Genomic DNA, 23328 nt, shown 5'->3' with positions numbered 1-23328 from the left:
TTGTTCCTTGTAAGAAACCAGAGGGGCTCTGGTTGGTCCTCATCGTTGGAACAGAGGATTCTGGTTATTGATTTGAAGGATGAACAAGTTTTTACTAAAGGTCTTATTTGGATTAGAGGTGTTGTATCGATTGTTAAGAGCTTTCGCGTCAAAATCGTATTTTAGATGTTTTAAGAAAAGAATTTTATACTTAGTCTTTTTATGAAAAACAGACCAGAGAAGCTCTGGTTGACTTTCATGTTGAACTAGAGGGGCTCTGGTTGGTCATATCTTTTGAACCAGAAGCTCTGGTTAGTTCAACCAGAGGCTCTGGTCGAACATGAACTTTTTATAATTGCTCGTTTTATGAAAAAAGGCTATCTTATTGGTTGAAGGTTTATCTAAAGACCATTTTTGAGAAATTATATGAGTCAGAGGTGCTGGTTAGTACAACCAGAGGCTCTGGTCATGAAGACCAGAAGATCTGGAAGAGAGACCAGAGGGGCTCTGGTCCTGTGTTGAAATATATTCTTAGTATGATTTGAAGACCAGAAGCTCTGGAAGAGAGACTAGAGGGGCTCTGGTCCTGAATGTCGAATTATATTTTAAGTCTGGTTAGTGAAACCAGCGGCTCTGGTCGTGAAGACCAGAAGCTCTGGAAGAGAGACCAGAGAGGCTCTGGTCCGGGATGTTGAAATATTTTCGAAGTGTGGTTTAGAACCAGAGGCTCTGGTCGTGAAGCCAAAAGCTCTGGAAGAGAGACCAGAGGGGCTCTGGTCCTGGTTGTTGAAATATTTTCTAAGTATGGTTTGGAACCAGAGGTCCGATGGACCGAAGCAGTATGTTTTCAGTTTTGCTTCATGCGATGAATGATTTGAAATAAATGTTTTGGTGATCTTCACCCTACATTACATAAAAGGGAATCTCACTAGACATTCATGTCTAACCCTCATTTTTGTGTTTTCAAAATTATGTGTGCAGGTAATGATTATAAGGGAAAAAGTATTATGTGAATTACTTCCCTATATGTTTAGCTGTTTTTGAAGCATAGATAATAGGATACAAGAGCATGTACTTTTGGAATTTTTGGGTTGTGTATTTTATATTACACTCTTGTATCAAGGACCTATGTGGGGAAAACATGTATTCTATATATGAAATATGTGTTATATGCAATGTGTGGATTTCCATGTAGTAGGGGAATCATATATATTACTTAAGGGACGGTTTGACCGTTGCTGAATGGTTTGGTATAGAATGATTAAGTGGTTAGAATGATTAAGAGGTCCTGATAATATGTTACAAAATTTAATATAATTATTTGGTAATTATTCAGAATGAAATTAGAATGTTGAATGATTAAGAAAGATCCAAAATACAAAATCATTCAGATGGTTTTAGAATTAAGAGATAGATTTATTTTTTTTGCCAAACAAGATTCACCTCTTAACGATCCAAAAGTTGTCTCTTAATTAAACTATTAAGAGGAAAACAAACAACCCCTAAGTCCCTACAAAACTTAGAGCTATTTATATTTCACACCCATTTGACAAAACTTTTTTCATATCTTGCGATTTATTTGTTTATAAAATTTGAAGGTAAAAATAATAATTATATAGTTTTTTGACATATGAAATCAACTTCAATATTTTAATACCTTAATCGTATTTTGAGATTTCAATGAGATTTTTTATATGAGGCCAAAAATAAATACAAGGGAGTGAAAGTATAATTTCACAAAAAAAAATTATGAAAGAAATATAATTTATGATTAATATCACCATTTTGAAGATAAACATAACAATATAATATAAGGGTATTCGTACAATGTAGCGAGATACATCTCGATTTTAATGTTTCGTCTTATTTATTTCTTTGTCTCAGTTGATGTGGTTTTTGAGAAAGCGATAATGTTTTTATTTTTGAATAAAATATAAATATAAAAATATCATAAAAATTGAAAAAAAAATATTGGTATTAGTATCAAACTAACTATTTAAAATTCTCCTTTTTTTATGTGTTTCTTTAATTCATTTTTTTTATTTTTAGTTTAATGATATAATTTTATATAAAGGTAATAGTTAAATGTTTTGTTAGAAGTCAATGACTATCCTAATTGTATTTTAGATTTTTTATATTTAAAATGAGATGTTTATCCTCTATTTGATTATATTTATCTGCAGTTAGTTACACGAATTCAAACATGAAGCTTTAATAAGTTGTACTTACGCACAATTTACTTGTAATCTTGAATTTAAGTAATATGCATCAATAAACATTACTTCAAGTATAAAAAATAGTTTTCAAAAGTTTTTGTCAAATACTTTATAATATAGTATAGATAATGCAAGCATATTGATTCAAGATAATAAAATCATAATTAAATCAACAAACCAACATAAATGAATAAATAATATTAACGTGTTTATAATAATTAAAATAACACTTAAATTAAACCATTTAAATAAATATATGGCATAAACTATAAGAAACCAAAGTCAAAGGATTAGATTTGTCAAATTGCATATTATCACCTTAAAAACACATGAAGTCCTAACTAAGTATTGTGAGCCTTTGAAGCCCCCTCACAGGCCACACTGGTTTTAAATGTCGCGTAACATCATATAAACCTTTTTATCCCCGCTGAAAACTGTACACGTTTGGTCCAAAAACCACATCAGACATATGTGATTCCTGGATGTAGACTCCTGGTCTTATTTAAAGAGAATGAAATGAGCTCGGCCTCCCCTTGGAATGAAAACCAAGATTTATAGTCAAAGACCTTCCAGCCTAGTGGTAAAGGCTTGGGCATGGCATAGTCATGAACTCGAGTTCGAGTCCTGGGAGGGGAGTGTTGGCGACATTTAAGTGGGGCCATGCTTAGCCTCCAAAATTGTCGGAGATTAGTCGGGTTTTGGCCCGGACACCCTTACAAAAAAAAAAATATATATATATATATATATATATATATATATTTATAAGCACAATCTCCTAACTTTGATTCAGAGAAATGGGGATGATTTTCAAGAATCCGAAATTTGAGCGGGCAAAAAAAATCCCCCAATGCCTTCTACTTCATCTGGGAGAAAAAATAATCTTAGATATTTCAGTCATTAGAAGGAAGAACCACCATAAAAAGATTCCTCTTGTATCATCGATAACAACCCTCAAAGGTAGCCTTGCTTAAGTGGATTAGGGATCACCTGCTTGAGTTAGCGTAAGCGATTCGTAAGACCAAGGAGTTAGCCACCTTCCGGGTGAAGAAGGAAAGTGGCAAGGGATTTCAAAGAAGAAGAAAGGAGAGAAAGTTAGTACACAGAGTCTATTCTACGCTCCCCCAGCACCATTCGTCCGCCTAAATATTGGGGCAGACTTCTTCCTTCTTTCTTCAATCGGACTACGCGTTGCCTTGAAGCGGTTGCGATCATTCCCCAGGTTAAGGTTGATGGAAAAGATAAGCTCAAAGGTATAATATTGACTGTAGGGTTGAATTTCAAGGTTTATGTACAATCATTTATCAGTTTGCATATTAGATCTTTTTTCGTCATCTATCAAGTGACATATTTTGTAAAACAACAAATTCGATTTCCTCTGAGAAAAGTAATTCTATATCTCGGTTAAATTTATGTTGAGCAATTAACAAACATTGAAAAGGAAAAAGAAATGCAACAAATAAACAAAACGTCTTGTATTTATTGTTCTATTATATTGGTTTTTGGTATAAAGTAGATTTTTTTATAATAAAACATCCGTACAACATTTATAATTTATCTTCAACACATTGGAGTTACTGAACAAAGAAAAAAAATCATCCGTATAACATAAATCAACATATTAATACAAAAAGAATAGGTGAGTATATGTGTAGGCTTGCTTGAATATTGTACAAGTATGCAAATCTTTCAGTTGCAGGGAACTGATTCAATTGGTAGAGCAACATGCTGATAACATGTTATAGAATAAACGAAACAAAACAATAATATAAGAGAGAGAGAGAGAGAGAGAGAGAGTATGTAATTCTCATTAATCACAAGCTCTTTTAAATACAGATGAATTATAAGTAGATAACTACCAGATATTTCAGTTCTAATCTAACTTTTTTTTATTAACCTGGATATCCAACCCGCTATGCGAGCCGACTAATTCCAGGGCAACCACCTGCTTTGCAGATAGCTCGGAGTCACCGCATTTGAACATCCGTGACCACAAGGAGATTTTTATTCCTCCTTGGATTTGAACCTGGGACCTCCTGGTACTTTTGATCTTTGGAGCCAAGCTCAAACCAATCAGGCACCACCCTTGTGGTTTTCTAATCTAACTTTGATATGTCTATCTCTATCTTTATCTCTATCATCACATCTTGTAGACGATGACACACCTATCATATAATAATACCAACCTAAACCAATCAGTTCATTTAATTAATATGAAAATAATATTTTAGTAGATTCTACTTTAAATCACGATGAAGACATTGGTATTTTAATTAATAAATAGTGTAACCGCTTAATTTTGTAGTTATCTCATAAATTACATTAACTATGTAATTACCTCATTAACGCTCAATAATTATCTTCACCCAAATCCTTAAAAATAAGTCATTAACACCCATTAATATAGTTTGTTCACAAAATGGCTCAAAGTTTGCTATAGTTGGTTCATCATGTCTCCAGGTTCACAGCTAGTTGGTAGTCGGTTCACATCAAACACCATGTACATAGGTGTTCATGCGAGGTGTTTATGGATAACATCGAATTTTCATGTTTTACTTTGTGTTTATAGGCTCAATCCATACTTTTATATTTTAATAGGCCTAAATTATGTTTTTATAAGCCTAATCCAAGTTTTATGTTGAGCAGGGCAATAAACGGACGAGAAAACGTGAGGAAAAATGGTTGTTGTGCTTAAGAAGGTTGTATGGAACAAATGGTCAAAGAAAGGCGAAATAGAGGAAAATGTTACTCTGACATTCTACCCTTCCATGACAGGGTAGCATGCAAGGGTTGCATAATGGGGTATGAAGTTACGGTACATGAAATGGTAGCCTGACATGCTACCCTGCCATGCTAAGGTCGCATGCAAGGGTCACATATTTTCCTGGAGGGACCAATTTCGCCAACTTTCGATTCCGAGCAGTTTTTTTCATTCTCTTGGTATAAAATGAGTTTCGATCCGTCATTTAAGCAAGGTTCGACCAAAGATCACTAGAGTGACACAAATGGAGCGATTGGAAGCATCAAGCATCGATTTCTACTCCGTTTTGGTAATTTCTTTTTGATTTTAAGTTATAAAGCTTAGTTTAGCCACATGTAGTTAAGTTTTTCCATTCCAAGAGTGGTTTTTCTTTAAATTATGTTGCATTTACTTTGAGATTTTGTTGTAATCTTGTGGAACAAGTTTATTTGCGTGAATTCCGTTTGAATGTCAATTTCATTGAACTTGATAAATTGATTAATATTCTTATCAATTGAGGTGCTTGCTCTTGATTAATATTCCCCGAAATGGATTCCCCTTGATCTAGATGAATTTCTGTCTGAATCATTCTACCTTGGGCCTGACTCTCCCTCGGCCTCTGCCCCTGGTTCTTCCCCTGCCCTGACTTTTAGAAACATTAATCGGAGCATTATCAAGGGATTCCTCTCTTTCTTCTAGATTGGGGGGGAGGGGCTTGATCCTTTCAGATCTTCTTGATCAACTTGCCATCTGCAGATATTTTAATATTAAATATCACGTATTCACATTCCCAAATATAATAAGGTATCCGAGTACATATATGTAACTGTAAATTCATAATTACATTGGTCATTGGTCATTTGTAATTCGAATTTACCTTACATACTGCCATCTTTAACCCATTATATTTATTCCTAGTGGTACTATCTATGTTTGGGACCCCTTAATATGCAAATAACAGTTTAACTTTAGGCATCATGCTTTGAATACCTAAATCCCTTAAACTCAGACTCTGATACCACCTTTTGTAACACCCTAACTTCATATCTGCATAAAACATGTACTTCATATAAAGGAAATACAATTTACACCACAAAGGTCTCATTAGTACAAGGATTCAATATATACAGAATTTACAACTGAAAAATTCCAAAAGAATATCTCTGCACTATCACATGTATGTCAACATGTATCTTCAAAATATAACAGGCAACAAGATGATCTTCAATAGGCAGTTAAACACATAAGGAAAATAATCATATTTTCCCCTTCCCCTTAATATCCGAGACCCCGCTGTTCCTGCAATGCACATTCTCAAAATACAAAATATGGGTTAGACCAGAAGGTCTAATGACAAAATCCTTTCTTCGTAATTATAAGGTGAAGATCACCAAATCCTGTTTAAAACATCTTTTGCAAATAAATAAAATAAATTTCAGCAAAAGAATGCAAATCTGATTGTTACTCAAATAAAAAACAAGCAGATTCTCATAACACATAAACACATTCCCCGAAATCTGCATCTCTTAACAGAAGACCAAGTCATAAAATTCCTCTAGCTTAATGGACCAGAGCTCCTCTGGCTCAACGGGCTAGAGCTCCTTTGTCCCTTAAGGAACAAAGCTCTTCTCTTAAACCATTCCCTCTAGTTGATCAGAGCTTCTGTTCTCATCATCCAGAGCCTCTGTACTCATCCAAAATAAAACAACTCTAAACTCAACCAGAGACTCTCTAGACAACCAGAGCCTTTGATTCAAAAGACTAACGTTTGATTTTTAAGGAAAAGAGAATAAAACTATAACCAAAGTTCTTCTGGTTCTTTACATTGTTTAAGAAATATTTAAAATGATTGATTTCTAAAGATTGTTTTAAAAGACAAAACTCAGATACAGAGCTCAGACATAGAGCTTGACCATAGAAATGCATGTATACCACTCTATGATACAGAGCCTCTAAATAGTACATATAGAGCCTCTGAATCAAAAACATTTTAAAAGATTTTCACACAACCAGAGGTCCTCTGGTCCTTCTTAAAGACCAACAAGAGCTCCTCTGTGTCTTGTATCCATAGGTACATATCGCCTTGATATGACACCCTTATTTCCACCTTAAAACATGGTTTCAAATCAGAACAGACTTACGTCACACATGTTCTGAAGAAAACCTAGTTCCATCGCAGAACATACTTACGTCACACACGTTCTGAAGGAACCTAGTTCCATAGCATAATAGACTTACGTCACATACGTTCTGAATGAACATTTAAAACATAGTTTCATACCAGAACAAACTTATGTCACACACGTCCTGGAGAAACATTTAAACATAATTTCATGCAAGAACATACTTATGTCACACACGTCTTGGAGAAACATTAGAATCTCTTTCCCAGTTCACAAAAATATATAAAATACCCATTTTCATAATATAAAAATAGTTTAAAACTAATTAAACAGTAATTGTGAAATCCCATCATTAAATAAATCGAAGTTTTGGGTCAAATCCCTTCATCAATCAACTTTATCCGGACAAGATTATCCGGGTAAGCTTATCCGGACAACATATATCCGGACGACCCTAGCCGGACATTCCTATCCGGACAATACTTAAAAAGAATCAAACAGGCACATTGATCACACCATGTCCAAATACATCCTCATCGGACAACACAGTGCTTGGTTAAAGTTCTCACCAGATAATACTTAAAAGTTTAAAATATATAACTCAACTCTTCTGGGCGATGAATATATGTCCGGACAACACATTGTCCGGTAAAGGGTCCTTATCGGACAGGGCTATGTCCGATAAGAGACCTCTCGGTCAACACTATAAAGTCTCCAGACTCTTCACCAGCCAAAGCTTAGTTGGTGAGGAGCCCTCATCTGACAATACTTGTCCGATTAAAAACTCTCATCGGCCAATGAATGTATCAAGAACCCAAACTAAAAATTCGTACAATAGTAGCATAAATTATGCATAATCAGTAGTAAAATAGGTTCAAAGATGTTTTTGTATGTAATAAAACTCACCTTAGATTTGAGTTTTAATAGAAGAAGGAAAACAATAGATTAAATCAACTTCTCTTGATTCTCAACATCGATTTCCAAAAACAGCAAAAAACTCACTTCAGTTTAAAACTTTCACACTCAATTTTCTCAAAAAATGTCAGGAACTCTTTTCTTGCCAAACTCCTTTGTTTAAATACCTTTCCTTAAATAGAAAGGCGGTTTGAAGAAGAAATATAAAACACATATTTTCTTTACACATAAACCAACACCCATGCATGTAAACCATGCATACTCACATGCATATCAAATGTGTATTTTTATATATATATATATATATATATATATATTTATATACACTCCATGCATGCATGCACATATAATATACCAACCCATGCATTCTCATATCCACATAGATAAATCACATACTCATATAAACATGTATTAATATGATCAAATATTGCAATTTATCAGATATTCATGTAATCACATAATCAGGTAATCACATAATAATTATCTCAGGTGCATAACCAGAACCCAGTTATCACATGAACCTAGTTGATTCACTGCATACAAAAGGTCCTAAACTACATAAGTATGATCATGTGCTATCACAAGATTTATATTAATGATCCATCAATAATGTAAATACTCTTAATTCTCTTGTAAGTCTTTTGTTGAATTAAAGTCATTTAACATAGGTTGGCTTTCACCTCTTGCTTTCTAGAGTTGTTTTTTTTTTAAAGGTTTTTCAATACTTAGGGGATATTATTAGCCTAACTATCTTTGATGTAAAAATATTGTAAAAAGAAACCAAGTCTTATGAACCAGAAGACCCTCTCTAAAAGCTCAGTTGAACCGGAGCCGAAAATAGCGACCACACAACATACAGAGCACTCTCAACTAGAAGACGATTCCAGAGAGGCAGAGTCTCTAGCCGTCTCTGTCCCAAAGTTCAGTGTTCAACCTTCAAATTCTCTCCAAGTATCGTTTACCTATAATAGCCTGACAACTCAGCATAAAGCAGTTATTGCACCTTTACACGTAGGATTCACTCGTTGCAAGATGCTTTGACTTTCTTTATTTTCGGCTATAAATAGTAGGTTTTCTTAGAGTTTTTCATGAGATTCTAGTACATTTATTAGATTTGTATAAGAATATTTTCATTTTCTACAAATTTATTTACGTTAATATATACATATTTCTATTTATGATTGATTACTCCTAACAAGTGTAAGAGACTCAATCTATAACGAAAATGAAACCACAAGTACCGTTCCACTAAAAAAAGGAGGGACCCAATCCATAATATTCATGTTCAAGTTCGAATCTTGCGGAACATCGGTTCGAACTCCTTCGCTGACGTCAGCTCTGAAATGCCTCGTCACATGTGATTTATAAGGGACAGTTTCTGTACGAAGCCAGTCGAAAATGTCAATTAAATGATTTTCATACATCAACAGAAAAGATACATGTAATTTGCTCTTTTATGTATTAATCTTATTTGACCTCATTATCCTCTTAACACACCCCATTTGTTGATGATTATAATCTATTTAATTAAAAAAAAAATCTGATATCTATTTTACTTTAACATTTTAACAAGCCATCAACATGCCATGTTGGCATTATAACGAGACAAGTCGTATACCCGGTCAGGGTGATGACTCATACCATGATAAGTGCTTACCTGGTACATTGTTGCATACAATATTTGATGGACTAAAATCTTACCCGGTAAGTAAATGATAGTGTTAAATTTCACCGGTAAGCGCTTACCGGGTACATTGTTGAATACAATACTGTTTTGGTGGACTAAAATCTTACCCGATAAGTAAATGATAGTGTTAAATTTTACCCGTAAGCGCTTACCGGATAAATGTTTGATAAACGGCCCCTAAAATACGACAATGTCACTGTGTATTTTAACACAACCATAACAATTTAAGTCCCTCTCAATGTCTCCGAAGATTTGTCTCGCTATCAACTTGAGGATCGAGGTGTGTGCAAACAACTACGGTTATCAAAACTTTGCAACGTAAACATGCAATCTTTGCGAAGAATTCCAAGTTATTGAGCAAGAACACTGCAGTAGAATTAGATTTCGAAGAGCTTTACAAGGATACATCAGAGTTATATAGCAACTAAAAGAAATCCCAGATAACTAAGGGGACTAGAGACAACCTGTGTGGCAAACTACACTTGGTTTCTGCCAAGATGATGATGATAATAATAATAAAAGAAGATTTGTTTTTGTTTGGGATGACGATCCATAGTACTAAATCTCGACAAAGTATACACAACATCGAAACAAGAATCTCATAGCAAAAACAGCTTCCGGTGCAAATGCTCTTCAGTTGAACCTGTATGTGTATGTGTGTGGCCCTCGTGATCGTGGAAGATAAGTGTCAAGATTCCGACTAAGCAGAGCACGGAGCCAACAAGAAGCTTGTCATAACGTTCCATCCAGTGAAACTTGAGCTGGCTTGCACCGTAAAATGATAAAGCCACCAACGAGGTCATCACAGTTATCGTGCTGCGAATAAGAAACCATCCCTTTTGTCAGTGGGAAATTACTTCCTATATAAACCAACATAAACAAACCCGGTATATATGCCACACAACTGTAGGGTCTGACAGAGGGTAAAATGTAGGCAGACCCTGTCAGATTTCTTAAAATGCATGACCTTCTTGACAGATTTTGAAGCATTCTTAAGTAGAGGTGTTCTTAAATCCATCAGAAGTTATGCATTTAAAAGAAGTATGTTGGAATGTTTTTTATGGACAATTTTGAAACAAATACTCCCTCCATCCTGAAACAAATGTCTACATCGAAAAAGACAAAAAAGACAGTTTTAGAAACACATAAATAATGCACTTTTAATTAGCTAAATCACAATTTCACTCTAATAATAGACGGAGTAATAAATTTCTCCATCTCATAATTAAGGGTAGAACTGTAAAGTAAACCCTCACATTTGAAAGTGGACACCTGGACAAACTAAAATAGAACTACGTACACTTACTTTAGGATGGAGGGATTATTTGCCAACACTAAAATAGCAAGTAAGACTAACGAAAGTATCATAAAAAGTAACACAATTAAACCAGCTTTAGGGGTTCAACCCTCAAGTCTAAAGGGACCATTAAGTTCACCTGAATAGCAGCACTATAATAGCAAGTACCATCATTGAGGAGGAATTTCCTACGGCAAGAAACACGGGGAGTGTGGTTGCACAAGGAGACAATGCAGGAACAAGAACAAGTCCGGCAACAGCCATCTTTTCCATGGGTTGGTTGTGGGAATGGGTGTGACCACCCTTTCCACACATGAACAATAATATATAGCTACCACCAAGTAGAACAAGCAGCAGTGATGCAAGTTTGTGCACAGTTTCTTCACCAGCAATTGTGTTTGATATGGTAATTGCAGTAATGCCCAGGAGCGATGTGGATAACACGTGCAAAACAGCTCCAAATGCAGCTGTGAAAGAACATAGTAAATCCAGAATAAGCAATGAATCATTATGTAAAATACAACTGAAATGTAAGCACTTTCAACATTGGATATCCACAAGAATTGTAATGTTTCTATATATGGAAGGTTTTCAAGATAAAGTTCCTTATTTTTCCATTATCATCTTTATAGAAAAATGGCCATATTGACTTGGGTAAACAAAAATGTTCCTCTCTTTTTTCTTCTTCTTCTATTAGGGGTATTCTAATCACTCTTTTAGAAACATGGGTCTTTAATGAGTACTAGTCAAACAGTTCTCTCAAACTATGTGCTTCAAAACTGTTAAAAGTTTCATGGGATGGAGAGAGCATTTTCTTCATTATAGCTTTAAAGTCTACTAATACAACATAATAATGACTAAATTTAGCAAAAAAGAAAAGTACAAATGTAAAAAAGATGCATGTTAACGTCAAAGATTAGCCGATTCTTGAGAACTTGGATCCAAATCACCCAACCTAGTTTTTCATAAAGATAAGTGACCACTTGATTTGACTATACTCAGCTTTATAGCTCGCCAAGATAAGCAGACTTGTCCAGTTGACTTTGCAGTTGCAGGACGAGGATGGCCCACTGATTATTCTAACCAACTAGCATAAGTAAGCAGAAATGGCTAAGAAAAACTATTGAGTTTACTGTGCACTGATTAAGATTTGCATATCCTTCTTTCAGAAAAAAGATTTGCATTTCCTAGATGTGGGAGCAACAGAAGACTGCAAAAATGGATCTGAGTAGAAAAAACATGCAGTTTATTTTCAATTCAGGGAACATGTCCAGTACCACAAACCAAATGATAGCGCATTCATGAAAACAACACCTTTACCCCCCTATAATTAACTATATAGCACACTTAAACCTATTAACTTTTCCAGAAAAGATTATCAAAGAGGTCAGAAAGGTATGGTGACTGACAGTGATGAGGAAATTGAGTCAGCGTGAGCCACTACCAATTAACGAATGCTGTTAAAAGGCGGACAAACTGTAGAAATACACACATAATAACCACACCAATGTTAAGAAAAGATGGTCCCTTTGCGGGAGTCCTTCATTATGATCAATTATCTTAAGTTGGGAACTTGTGTTAGTCTTGACTAACCAAGGCGACGACAAATGATGGTTTAAGGCACCTAAGGAGCAGCCTAACACAACAAATGAGACTCGCTCTTTAGGCAAACATGTTCCCAGAGGCAATCTGAGAAGATAAATTAATTACAATATTAAGATTGTGCACCTATGTCTGGTTGAACATCGCTTACTGGCGAAAAAATTGGTAAGTTTCCTTGTAAATATATATCACTTCGGTACAAAATGAAAAAAAAGTTGTCGGGTCCATCAAACTAGCCAAGATACCAGCATTAGTTCTTGGCTACCTATAAGTCACCAAAGCTCATCAGAATTAACGCTTTTACTCTCACATTTAGTTTCATCAGGGTGAGGGATAGGATGCTTTTATAGGGATCTCAAACTCAAATGTTACTGTGAAGGCCTTATTCCCACTTATGTAGATCGACATCTTACCAAATTCCCACTTTACTTGATTTTTTCATCCATATCTCCATAACATGACATATTGGTCTTCTACCCTTCCATCCCTTTTCTCTAGTAAGCCCTTGTTCACTTGAGTCAAATCCTACATTTCGACCATGGTCATGGACTTCCCACTTCTTTATAAGCATCAACCATTTTTTTTTTTTTGGGGGGGGGGGGGGAGTTGATTAGTCAGTTGTTTTACTTGATTGTCGCTCTCAATTAGTCCCCTAATCCAACCATCTCCCTTGCATTTCCTACTGTACAGAAAACTAAGGGTCCGTTTGGTTTGATGGGATGGTTTTAAGGAATTTGAAATCTGAGAGATTTGGATTTGAAAGAATTTAGAATCCTTGGTGTGATTGGTTTGTAGGATTTGAAATGGAATTGAATTCCATTCTTTACAAATAATTTATAGAAACAAATTATAAATAATTAAACTACCTTTTTATTAATTGATTAATACAAAACAAATGTTTATAACAAATCCCGTGAAATACCAACCACCCTCGTGGGATTTCAAAATCATATGTTTGTAGGATTTCAATGTAATCCTGGGATTTCGAATCTAGGAAATCCTTCAAATCAAACATGGGATTGAAATGGAATTCAATTCCAAATCTCTCAACATCCAATCCAATCCTACAAACCAAAAGGGACCTAACATCCTTGTTTCTCAAGGAGATATAAGTGGTCTCTCCTTCTAAGGCTGAACACTGCTGAATCTACCGCAAGCAAACACAGAAGACTGATCGTGGAGATTGTTTTATTGTGAAAAAAATGTGATAATCATGAGCCTTTTTATCCGATACCAATGTCCCATTTAACTTTAGAAGTAGAAACAGTTGATTGGGCGCGTTATAGCAGCAAAATAGCGGATAGCAATCCTGGCCAAAATAACGGTGCATGAATAGCGGTGTATTATAGAGGTACCGCAAATAGCGGCCGCTATTACTGCTATTGACTGCAATTTTCATACCAAATAGCGGTCGCTATTACCGGTTTTCCTTTTTGGGCTCTTTTGGACTCCTTTTATTCTGTCATTTATGTGGGCTATTAAGTCAAACTTAGCCTGCAAACAAAAAGGAAACCGATTAAATCAACAATAGAAACAATTAGGTCAAACTTTGGTATTGGTTCCAAGTCCAATGCTCTGCTCATTGATTCCAAGTCCAAAAAGCTTCAACAGCTCGAGTTTTCTTCTCGATTCCGCTGTTCCACGGGTTTTATGCTCTAGTTCTCTTCTCATCTCGACAGCCCAGCTCGTATTACTATGTTGCTTGTGTGGTTTGAACTGTTTGACTTGATAAGTATTAGACGTAAAATATTTTGAGTTTTATATATATTCGTATTTATTTTATGAACATAACTTTTTTACCGCTATATCACCGCGGTAACCGCTATTTCAAATCAAGGTCCCGACCGCTATTTCCGCACGCGTTAACTGCTGATCAACCAACAATGGTAATTTACTGATTACTCTCAGAGTGATTCAAATGATAATAGCACCCCAAAAAATTTGAGAAGTTGATATTCTCCCAAATTTGGCAAAGGCCGAATGGTCTAAAGAGATGCTCTCCTCACCCTAGCAGGAAAATATTTATACTACTACCCACCTTGGTTTAAAAATGCATGCATAATGCGCTCCGATGAGCTAGAGGTAACGCATCAGAGGGGCTGATGCGAAGCGATTCCATGATGCTCTCAGATGCGGTCACATCACCTATGCATCACACGATGCGTGCATCAGCGCATCCTGTATGTTTCATGTTTGGGCTCCTTTTTCATTCTTTAGAGGTTTTTAGTTGGGCTTTTTGTAGTCAAAGTAGAACGTAATTGCCGTTTAGCCTAGTGGTAAAGGCTTGGGCATGGCATAGTCATGAACCCAAGTTCGAGCCCTGGGAGGGGAGTGTTGGCGACATTTAAGTGAGGCCATGTTTAGCCTCCAAAATTGCCGGGGATTAGTCGGGCTTTGGCCCGGACACCCTTACAAAAAAAAGTAGAACGTAATAATGACCTAATAAAATAGAAGCCCCTCTCAAGTCTCAAGTCGCATATCAGATTAAGAACATATACGTGAGTCGTGACCTAATAGAATAGAAGCAGTAGTTTGTGTGTTTTGTTATTCCGATTCATGAACTTTTTAAGATTCTAATGCCACTTTTTGAACTACTTTATGTTATAAATGAAGTATTTTGATAGGTAAGTATTTTTAAGGTAGAAATTGATATGCAGAATTAATTTATAAGTATTTTTTGAATACCCGCATCACGCATCGGCTTCCAGCACCCTTACCGCCTCGGACTGCACCGCGCTTTTAAAAACCAAGCTACCCACAGAAAATAACTAAATAGATTCCCATGTGGTCCCTCCAAAACAGAGAACAATACGACAAATAATGAAAAGAGAAATACCCACGATACCCTTGCAAGCCAATACTTATTTCAACTACTACCGCCAAACTATTTTTGGTTTATTCGGGCATAGGTGAATCTGATGGGGGGTTTATAAATACCTAGCCCAAAAAATTTCACCTTGTCTTCAAGGTGAAGGTCAGGGAATTGCTTGAGAATGTGATCGTACTCTTCCTAAGAAGCTTCAAACTCTGGTAAACCACTTCACTAGTACTTCAAGTTGGCCATCCGCGGTATTGTTCACACGACCGTACATCCAACATATCATAAGGTTCAACCACCATTTCCATGTTTGTAGTAAGTTGTGGGGGTATCACTAGAGATGAAGCAAGAGATCCAATAGCTCTCTATAGTTGAGATAGATGGAAAACTAGATGGATGCTGGTGGAAGGAGGCAACTCCAATTTATAGGCCACTTGACCAATCTTAGCAATGACCTTGTTAGGTCCATAGAATCTGGAGCCAGCTTCATATTACGACCCTGCACAAAGAGGACAAAGTTTCAGAAACACCAGATGACCTACCGCGAATTCCACGTCTTTCCTTCCTAGATCAGCATGCTGCTTCACTTGATGTTGAGCTTGTAGTAGGTGTATCTTGGTTGTATTCAAGATGTCATCTCTTTCTTGAAGAACTTCATCAATAGACTGGAATCAGTATCCCCCTTCTTGAATTGCAAGAAGGCAGGACGTTTGCGGCCATATAGGACCTTGAACGGGAACACTTTAAACTAGTGTGGTAAGAAGTGTTGTACTAGTATTCAGCCCACTAGATCTACCCAGCCTACTGCTTAGGACGCTCCGACATCATACACTGCAGATATTGTTCTATACAGCAAAAGACGACTTCTGTTTGTCCATCGATTTACGGATGGTACGCAGAACTATTGGACAGCCTTGTCCCTAGAAGTGAAAATTTTCTTTCCATAATTCACTTAGAAACAACTTGCCACGATTTGTGATTATGGATACCGGTACACAGTGGAGCCTAATAATTTCCCTTACAAATAGGGTTGCCATTGATTAAGCAGTGAAAGGGACCCTCAGCCCCAAAAATGGGCGTAGTTACTGAGCCGATCGATGACCACAAAAATTGGCATTGAAACCATGTGACATGGGTAGCCCCACCACAAAATCCATCCCTACATCTTCCCATATTTTGTCAGGTATGGACAAAAGTTGGAGTAACCTTGCAGGTGAACCTGACAGATTTTTGTTTCTCTGGCAAATGTTACACTCCTACACCCACGTAATTATATCCTTCCTCATGCCAACCCAAAATACCTCAGCAGCGATGCGCTAATACGTCTAATCCTCCCCCGGATAGCCTCTTGTAGGGGAGCAGTCGAACTCCTCGAACAACATCGGTAAAAGGATAGATTGTTTAGGCAAGACCAATCTGTCTTTAAACATCAACAAGCCATTCTGATAAGTTAACCCATTGTGTGTTGGTTAATGACTGCAGACCTGCACAAAAAAGGATCTTCTTCTATTTCTTTGTGTAAGGCGTCCCATTACCTCTATTAATGTCTGCCAAACGTAGAACATTCTATGACCCATCCTTAGGCATTAGCAGCAACCTAATACACAATTTTGAATTCACAGCCTAACAACTTGCTCACCCAATGTTGGTAGTCCGGTTCGACCACTCGCTATTCAAGAAAAATTTGAGGGATTGCTGATTGGTTCAAACTAAAAACTTCCTACGCAATATATAAGGTCTCCATTTACAGATGGCAAGCACAATGGCTATGGGCTCCTTTCCGTATATTGACTTTTGCCGAGGACAACCTCCAACCCATACCCCGAAGCATCAATTTCCAGGACAAACTCTTGAAAAAAGTGTGGTAAATGATGAACCGGAGCAGTGGCCATGGCAGTTTTGAACTCTTGGAATGCATGATTGGCCGACTCATTCCAAGAGAATTGATGTTTTCTAAACAAATTGGTAAGGGGTGTGGCCATCTTTCCATAATTTGCTATGAACTTTCTGTAATAACGTCAAGCCTAAAACAACACTCAGTTCCAAGACATTTATGGGTTGTGGCCACTCTAAACATTGCCCGAATCTTGGTTGGGTCTACTTCCACCCCTGCTACAGACACGATGTGACCCAAATAAGTCGATAGTTCTAAGCCAAATTCACATTTCTTCCTATTAGCATAGAAGTTGGTGGGTAGAAAGGACCTCAAAAACTTGTTGAAGATGGGAAACACGGTCCTCCATTCCTTTTGTATACCAGAATGTCGTCAAAAACTAAACGAACTTTCTCAAATATGGTTTGAATATATCATTCCTCAGTCCCTGAAACGTAGCAAGAGCATTAATCAAACAAAAGGGCAAGACAAGGAATTCGTAATGCCCTTCATGTGTCTTAAAGGTTGTTTTAGGCACATCCTCATCCCACATATGGATTTGATGGTAACCTGATTTGAGATCCAGTTTTGAAAACACACTGCCCCAAATAATTCACCTAGTAATTCATCAATAATCGGTATAGGGAACTTATGTCTACACAAAATCTCCGACTGCCATGTTTCTTCTTTACTAGCAAGATGGGACTCGAGAAGGGACTGCTACTGTGTTGTATCACCCCAACTACCAACATTTATTTAATGAGCTTTTCAATTTCATCCTTTTAATAGTGAGGGTACCTATACGGACGAACGGTCATCGGCCCACTCCCCTCTTGTAACACAATGTAGTGTACTTCCCCTCTCTCAGACGGAAATCCTACGGCCATATGGAACAACCCGTCATATTTTTCCAACACTCCTTCCAACTCCACTAGGCAAATGTCTTCCATTTGTTCTTTAGATGTGAGTGCCCCAAGTTCCACAAAATAACCCTGCTTCTCTTCCAACTCCACTAGGGTTCAACCTAATGAAGGATCACCTTTCAGCACCACCATTTTGTTCCCCTTCTTGAATTTCATCATCAAGGTTTTCCAATTTGCGTGGGTTGTACCCAAAGTTTCCAGCCAGCCAATGGACGCCTAATACAATGTCGGAATTTTCCAATTTGATTGGTAAGAACTCAATGACATCCACTCCGTGTAGGTTCACTTTCATACCCCTGCAAATTCCTTCTCCTTTCACTACTCCACTAGTGCCCATAGTGATGCTATAATTGTTTTTAGTAGAAACTAGCAGCCCTAATCGATGCACTAATTTCTTACAAATGAAATTATGTATCCCCACTATCTAAAAGCACTACAATCTGCTGTCTGTTGATGGTTTCCCTTATTTTCATTGTTGGAGGGTTTGCTAGTTCGACAACGAAATTTAAATGGACTTCAATTTTCTGCAGTCCCTTCTCCACTCCCTACTCTTCTTTCTTCATCTTCGATTCCGCCCATTTCAGAATCGTTTATCACTTTCCCCATCTTGCACAACCAAAACGTTGACCTCCTAACAAGCATGACCTGGGTTGTATTTCTCATCGCAGCGATAGCTGAGGTCTTGTGAACATTTTTTTTTGTAGCTCAACATTGGAGAGTCGTCGGAACTCCTGCCCACTCGTTTTCACTGCTAATCGACTCTAACGAACTTTTTAGGTTCCGGTAATCAATCGGCGCTTATGCTCCCATCGAAACCATCAGAGAGCATCGCCCTCAAAGGAAATAATGTGCTCCTCAGGGTCAGTTTGTTCAGTGAGCAGTAACGATCGGCTTTGAGAATCCAGCCATCTAGGGTTGTTCCATTGAACGTAGGTATTTCAGACTTCCGACCCTTAATTGTAAAGAATCTCCCTATTTCCATTTGTCCCCCATTTAACCCCCATTCTTGCCTTCTGATTGAGCCTCGTCTTCATTCAACCAAGTCGGATCTACTTTTCCGCCCGGTTCCGCTTGCAATGAGATCAAGCGTTCAAGTTGAAATATCATGGTTTGAACATTCTCTTTCAACGAACTCACCTCCACTTGCACACTCCGAGGTGGAAACATTTTTCGTCATCATTCCCGACCTAGCCTGCTCTGGTACCAAATGATAAACCAGTGGTAATTTACTGATTACTCTAAAAGTGAGTCAAATTATTACAGCACTCCAGCAATTCGAGAAGATGGTATTCTCCCAAATTTGGTGAAAATCGGATTGTCTACAAAGATGCTCTCCTCACCCTAGCAGGAAAATATATATACTACTACCCACGGAGAATAACTAAATAGATTCCCATATGGTCCCTCCAAAACAGAAAACAATACGGCAAATATAAAATGAGAAATACCCAAGGATACCCTTGCAAACTGATACTTATTTCAAGTATTAACCCCAAACACTTTCGGGTTTCTTCGCGCATAGGTGAATTTGATGAGGGGTTTATCAACTGCTTAGGGTCTAGGGCCTGAATCCTCCATTTGCCTCCAAAGTCTACTATTGCTATAGCTACGAATGTGAAAATCCAACGAACATGTATTATGTATGTGTTTTCTTCTCTAATACTAAGACCAATGATCTCACAGAGTGATCGCGCAGCTGCTCTTGTGGGGATTTTAGAAGCAATTTTTTAACATCTATCCCCCAGTTCTCAAGCAGCTGCTTTGCATATCGTCATATCTGTTTGCACATTCTGGGTTGTTAGAAACAAGGTTGTGCACGCAGCAGATATGTCGTTGGAAGATCACTGCCAATCACAGCAAAGTAAGAAGTACTGAGATGGTCTGAAGGTGCAAATAAGTTTTGGACTCTTTGGAGAATCATATACAATCAGGTGTGGGTTTGAAAGATACTCTATAGGTATGTGCATATTGATTTTTTTCCATTTCTGGAGGTGGTACGGTGATATCACAACATCTCATTATCACGGAGAACAGGTATCCGGGTGACTTCCATAGATAGTATTGTAAGGGCCTTCTTAGGATTGCTTAAAAGCATGTACTAAAGTAGAAGCACACAAATTCTAACAGTTCTAAGAATGGATGAAAATATTTGATGAAGTAGTGCCAAAAAAGCAACATCATAGTAAGCGTTCGGTAGATATGTAAACCAAAGTAACTGGGTATCCCACTTTTGTTCAGCAGATGTGTTGTTTTTAAATTTAAATTCAGAAAAAAGATATCATTCTTTATTGTTTGAAAATGAAACATATATGGGCAAGATTTCTTATTTTTTGGCATTATCACACACCTTATATTTCTAGGAGTAAGTAAAAACATGTTTTCACCTCTTTTAAGCAACCAGAATACCTAAGACTAATAGAAATGTGCTTTTAGAAATAACGATGTTCCAACAGAATCACCTATGTGGTGGTTAGACAAATTTACTGGCTTCACTCATGCCAACTGAATAGTGACATGCTTGCAGGAAATCCAATAGACGAACCAATAGGTTGGCTGCCAAGGCCCTAATATCATAAACCACAACTAGCAGATTAGAGTGCCCATAATGAGCCATACTCCGAGTTACCGAGTTCATTAGTAAAAAATAACATATATCAAACGCATGTTCTTATAAATAACTTCAAAGGCTAAACATGTGTTCTTTGGTGTCTTGGCATGCATAGAATCTTCTAAGGAAAAGGGTTTGTCATTAAATCTCTTTGGGCATCCGTCAACAGAAGCATTATCTTTTATCAAACCAAAACTTATAAATGAGAAAGAAGAAATAAACTTTTGGTTCATGTCGAAACCTAATAATCTAAGAAATAGCTTCAAACAGATCAATTTTTTATTATAGTCATTTCCATCTCATTAAGGAGTCGGCTAAAACATTTCTCTTGATGAAGCAAAAAGAATATGTTCAATAGCAAATAGCAACAAACTGCATTCAGAAATAAAAAAATAGCAAGAGAAATAAAAATAATAGCAAAAAGACATGGTTCACAATCAGTTAATCACAATAGATATGGGATTGTGATATGCGACTCAAGCTAGTAAGTAGTTACAATAGAGAATTAGAATGACATATCTCAGATTGTACCTCTTCCTTATCAATCAGATGTTAGACCATGTAATGTAATTTTCTTAATGCATCACAAATAGTAGAATATTCTGGATGCTAGTATTCTATTCTATTCTATTATTTTTATTGGGTTTCTTGTTCACCAATATTATGATGCATTAGACGCCTAGTGGATTGGTTATATCACATCCTATTTCACTGAAATCTTACATGGCACACTGTATCACCTATATAAGACATATATGGAGATCAATATGGTCTAAAAGTAATTTAACATGAAGGCCAACAAGCAAACACGTCTAGCTTGTGAATATGGCTGATATTTGAAGTAAAGGAGATTACTATAGAGTACCAAATAAAGTTCTATTATAGCCTTAAAACTCCTTCAGAATCAAAGGTTTTCAGGTTTCTCTTTGGATAAGAAGATCACCATTTCAAGATTATCAAAAGAAGTAGAAGATTCATTAATTTTGAGCTCTCAACATTTGAGAAGACGGACGAAATATAAGAGTATCATTATCAAGGAATCCTAGATTCCATATATCTCTACTCACGTTGGGATGCTAATTCCATCAGCATTTAAATTTTAAGAGCAATACCAATCTTTCTATGAAAGCTCTGAGAAATTATCTGCAAGAGCACCCACACTAGTGATTATAAGTTAAACAACACCTGATCTCTAGAAAATGAAAACCTATTTTTCCAACTTCCATTTCCTCTTTCTACTGCTGATACAAGCAATCGATGGTGATCAAGTAACCAGATAATCATATAGTTGTATACAGAGTCACAGAACTAGAAGTGTCAGATCACACTTTCTGTTAGATCTGATCGAATTCAAACACCCAAATAAGAAATACTCCTTGAAAAATCATATTGAATCGTGTTTAGTACAAAAAAAGAAAAAGAGAAGGGGGGAACGTACTGACGAGAAGGGTACGAGAGAGGGTCCATTTTTGAGCACGGCCAACAATGGAGAAAGGAAGCCAGTGAGTTGGGATGAAGGAATGCAACAGCGACACAGTTGCTATTCCTCCGATTGTTGATAGATCTTCAGCACTAAACCCTCCAGTCTCCATTCTTAGTCTCGATTCCTAACGCAATGGAAAATTTGTCATCAATTTCATGGATCTGGCAGAATAGTTATTTAGATTGTTGGGTTATTCGGGTGGGGTTTGTTGGCGGGTAGGGGTGGTATTGGGATTGGCATTGGCATGGTGTTAATGTTTTAGGTTTGAAAATTTTCAATAACTCAATTTAATTCAAACCAGAGTGTAACCTAACACAACCTAAATCGAATGAGTTGATATTTTAATATTGGAAAATTGCATCAAAATGGAACAAACTTTCACATGATTTCTATTATGGGGAATGAACTTTCAAAATCGTCATTTTGGGGAACCAACTTTCATCTGATTCCTATTTTGGGAACCAACTTTCAAAATCGTCATTTTGGGGAACCAACTTGCACCTAATTCCTATTTTGGGGAACCAACTTGCAAAATAATTATAGAAAAATGGGAAAATTACACCAAAATGGAACCAATTTTCATTTGATTCCTATTTTAGGAAACCAACTTTTAAAATCGTCCTTTAGGGTCTCTATCGAACTTTTTGTTTATTTAAGGGTATGATTGATCTGTTGAACAGGTAACAGATAATTTAAGGGTTTCTATCAAACTTTTGGTTGGATTTGACAAATTTGATTTAAACTTTAATATTGACACAAATTGGTTAGATATAAAAATCTTGAATGTGATATTTAATATTTATTTTTTATTGCATCAATTAATTTTTTCTATTAAATTAATTTTTTATTGCATTAGTAAAAAACAATTTTTATCGTGGTCATTTGGATTTTTTTCGAAAAATCTTCAATTTGATATCTGAATTTAAAAAAACAAGATTTGAAATGAAAAATATATTTTATTGCATTAATTTTTGAAAAGAAATGAATTTTAATTATTTTTCTATAACTATTTTGCAAGTTGGTTTCCCAAAATAGGAATCAGATGCAAGTTGGTTCCCCAAAATGAC

The 23328-nt window shown here is 36.4% G+C and overlaps 1 protein-coding gene across 1 annotated transcript; it reads right to left on the bottom strand.

Moving 5' to 3' along the window:
* Positions 1-10010: 10010 nt before the first annotated feature.
* Positions 10011-22461, bottom strand: LOC112503345. The gene is made up of 3 exons (XM_025107403.1): positions 22217-22461; positions 11094-11421; positions 10011-10473 (listed from the first exon to the last, which is right to left on the bottom strand). Exons 1-3 carry the CDS (start codon positions 22368-22370, stop codon positions 10257-10259), a joined length of 699 nt encoding a protein of 232 aa, XP_024963171.1. The 5' UTR covers positions 22371-22461; the 3' UTR covers positions 10011-10256.
* Positions 22462-23328: the final 867 nt, after the last annotated feature.

Source organism: Cynara cardunculus, unplaced genomic scaffold (assembly GCF_001531365.2).
Source record: "Cynara cardunculus var. scolymus isolate 2C unplaced genomic scaffold, CcrdV1 Un_Scaffold_2889, whole genome shotgun sequence".
NCBI lineage: Eukaryota > Viridiplantae > Streptophyta > Magnoliopsida > Asterales > Asteraceae > Cynara > Cynara cardunculus.
Note: the sequence above shows the minus strand (reverse complement) of the source record. Positions and strands in the feature narration are given on the sequence as shown.

Coding starts and splice junctions, on each gene's coding strand:
- LOC112503345 (XM_025107403.1), bottom strand. CDS start 22,370: ATGGAGACTGGAGGGTTTAGTGCTGAAGATCTATCAACAATCGGAGGA. Junction 11,422..22,216: donor CTCTCGTACCCTTCTCGTCA/GTACGTTCCCCC, acceptor GTTCTTTCACAG/CTGCATTTGGAGCTGTTTTG. Junction 10,474..11,093: donor ATTATAGTGCTGCTATTCAG/GTGAACTTAATG, acceptor TCTTATTCGCAG/CACGATAACTGTGATGACCT.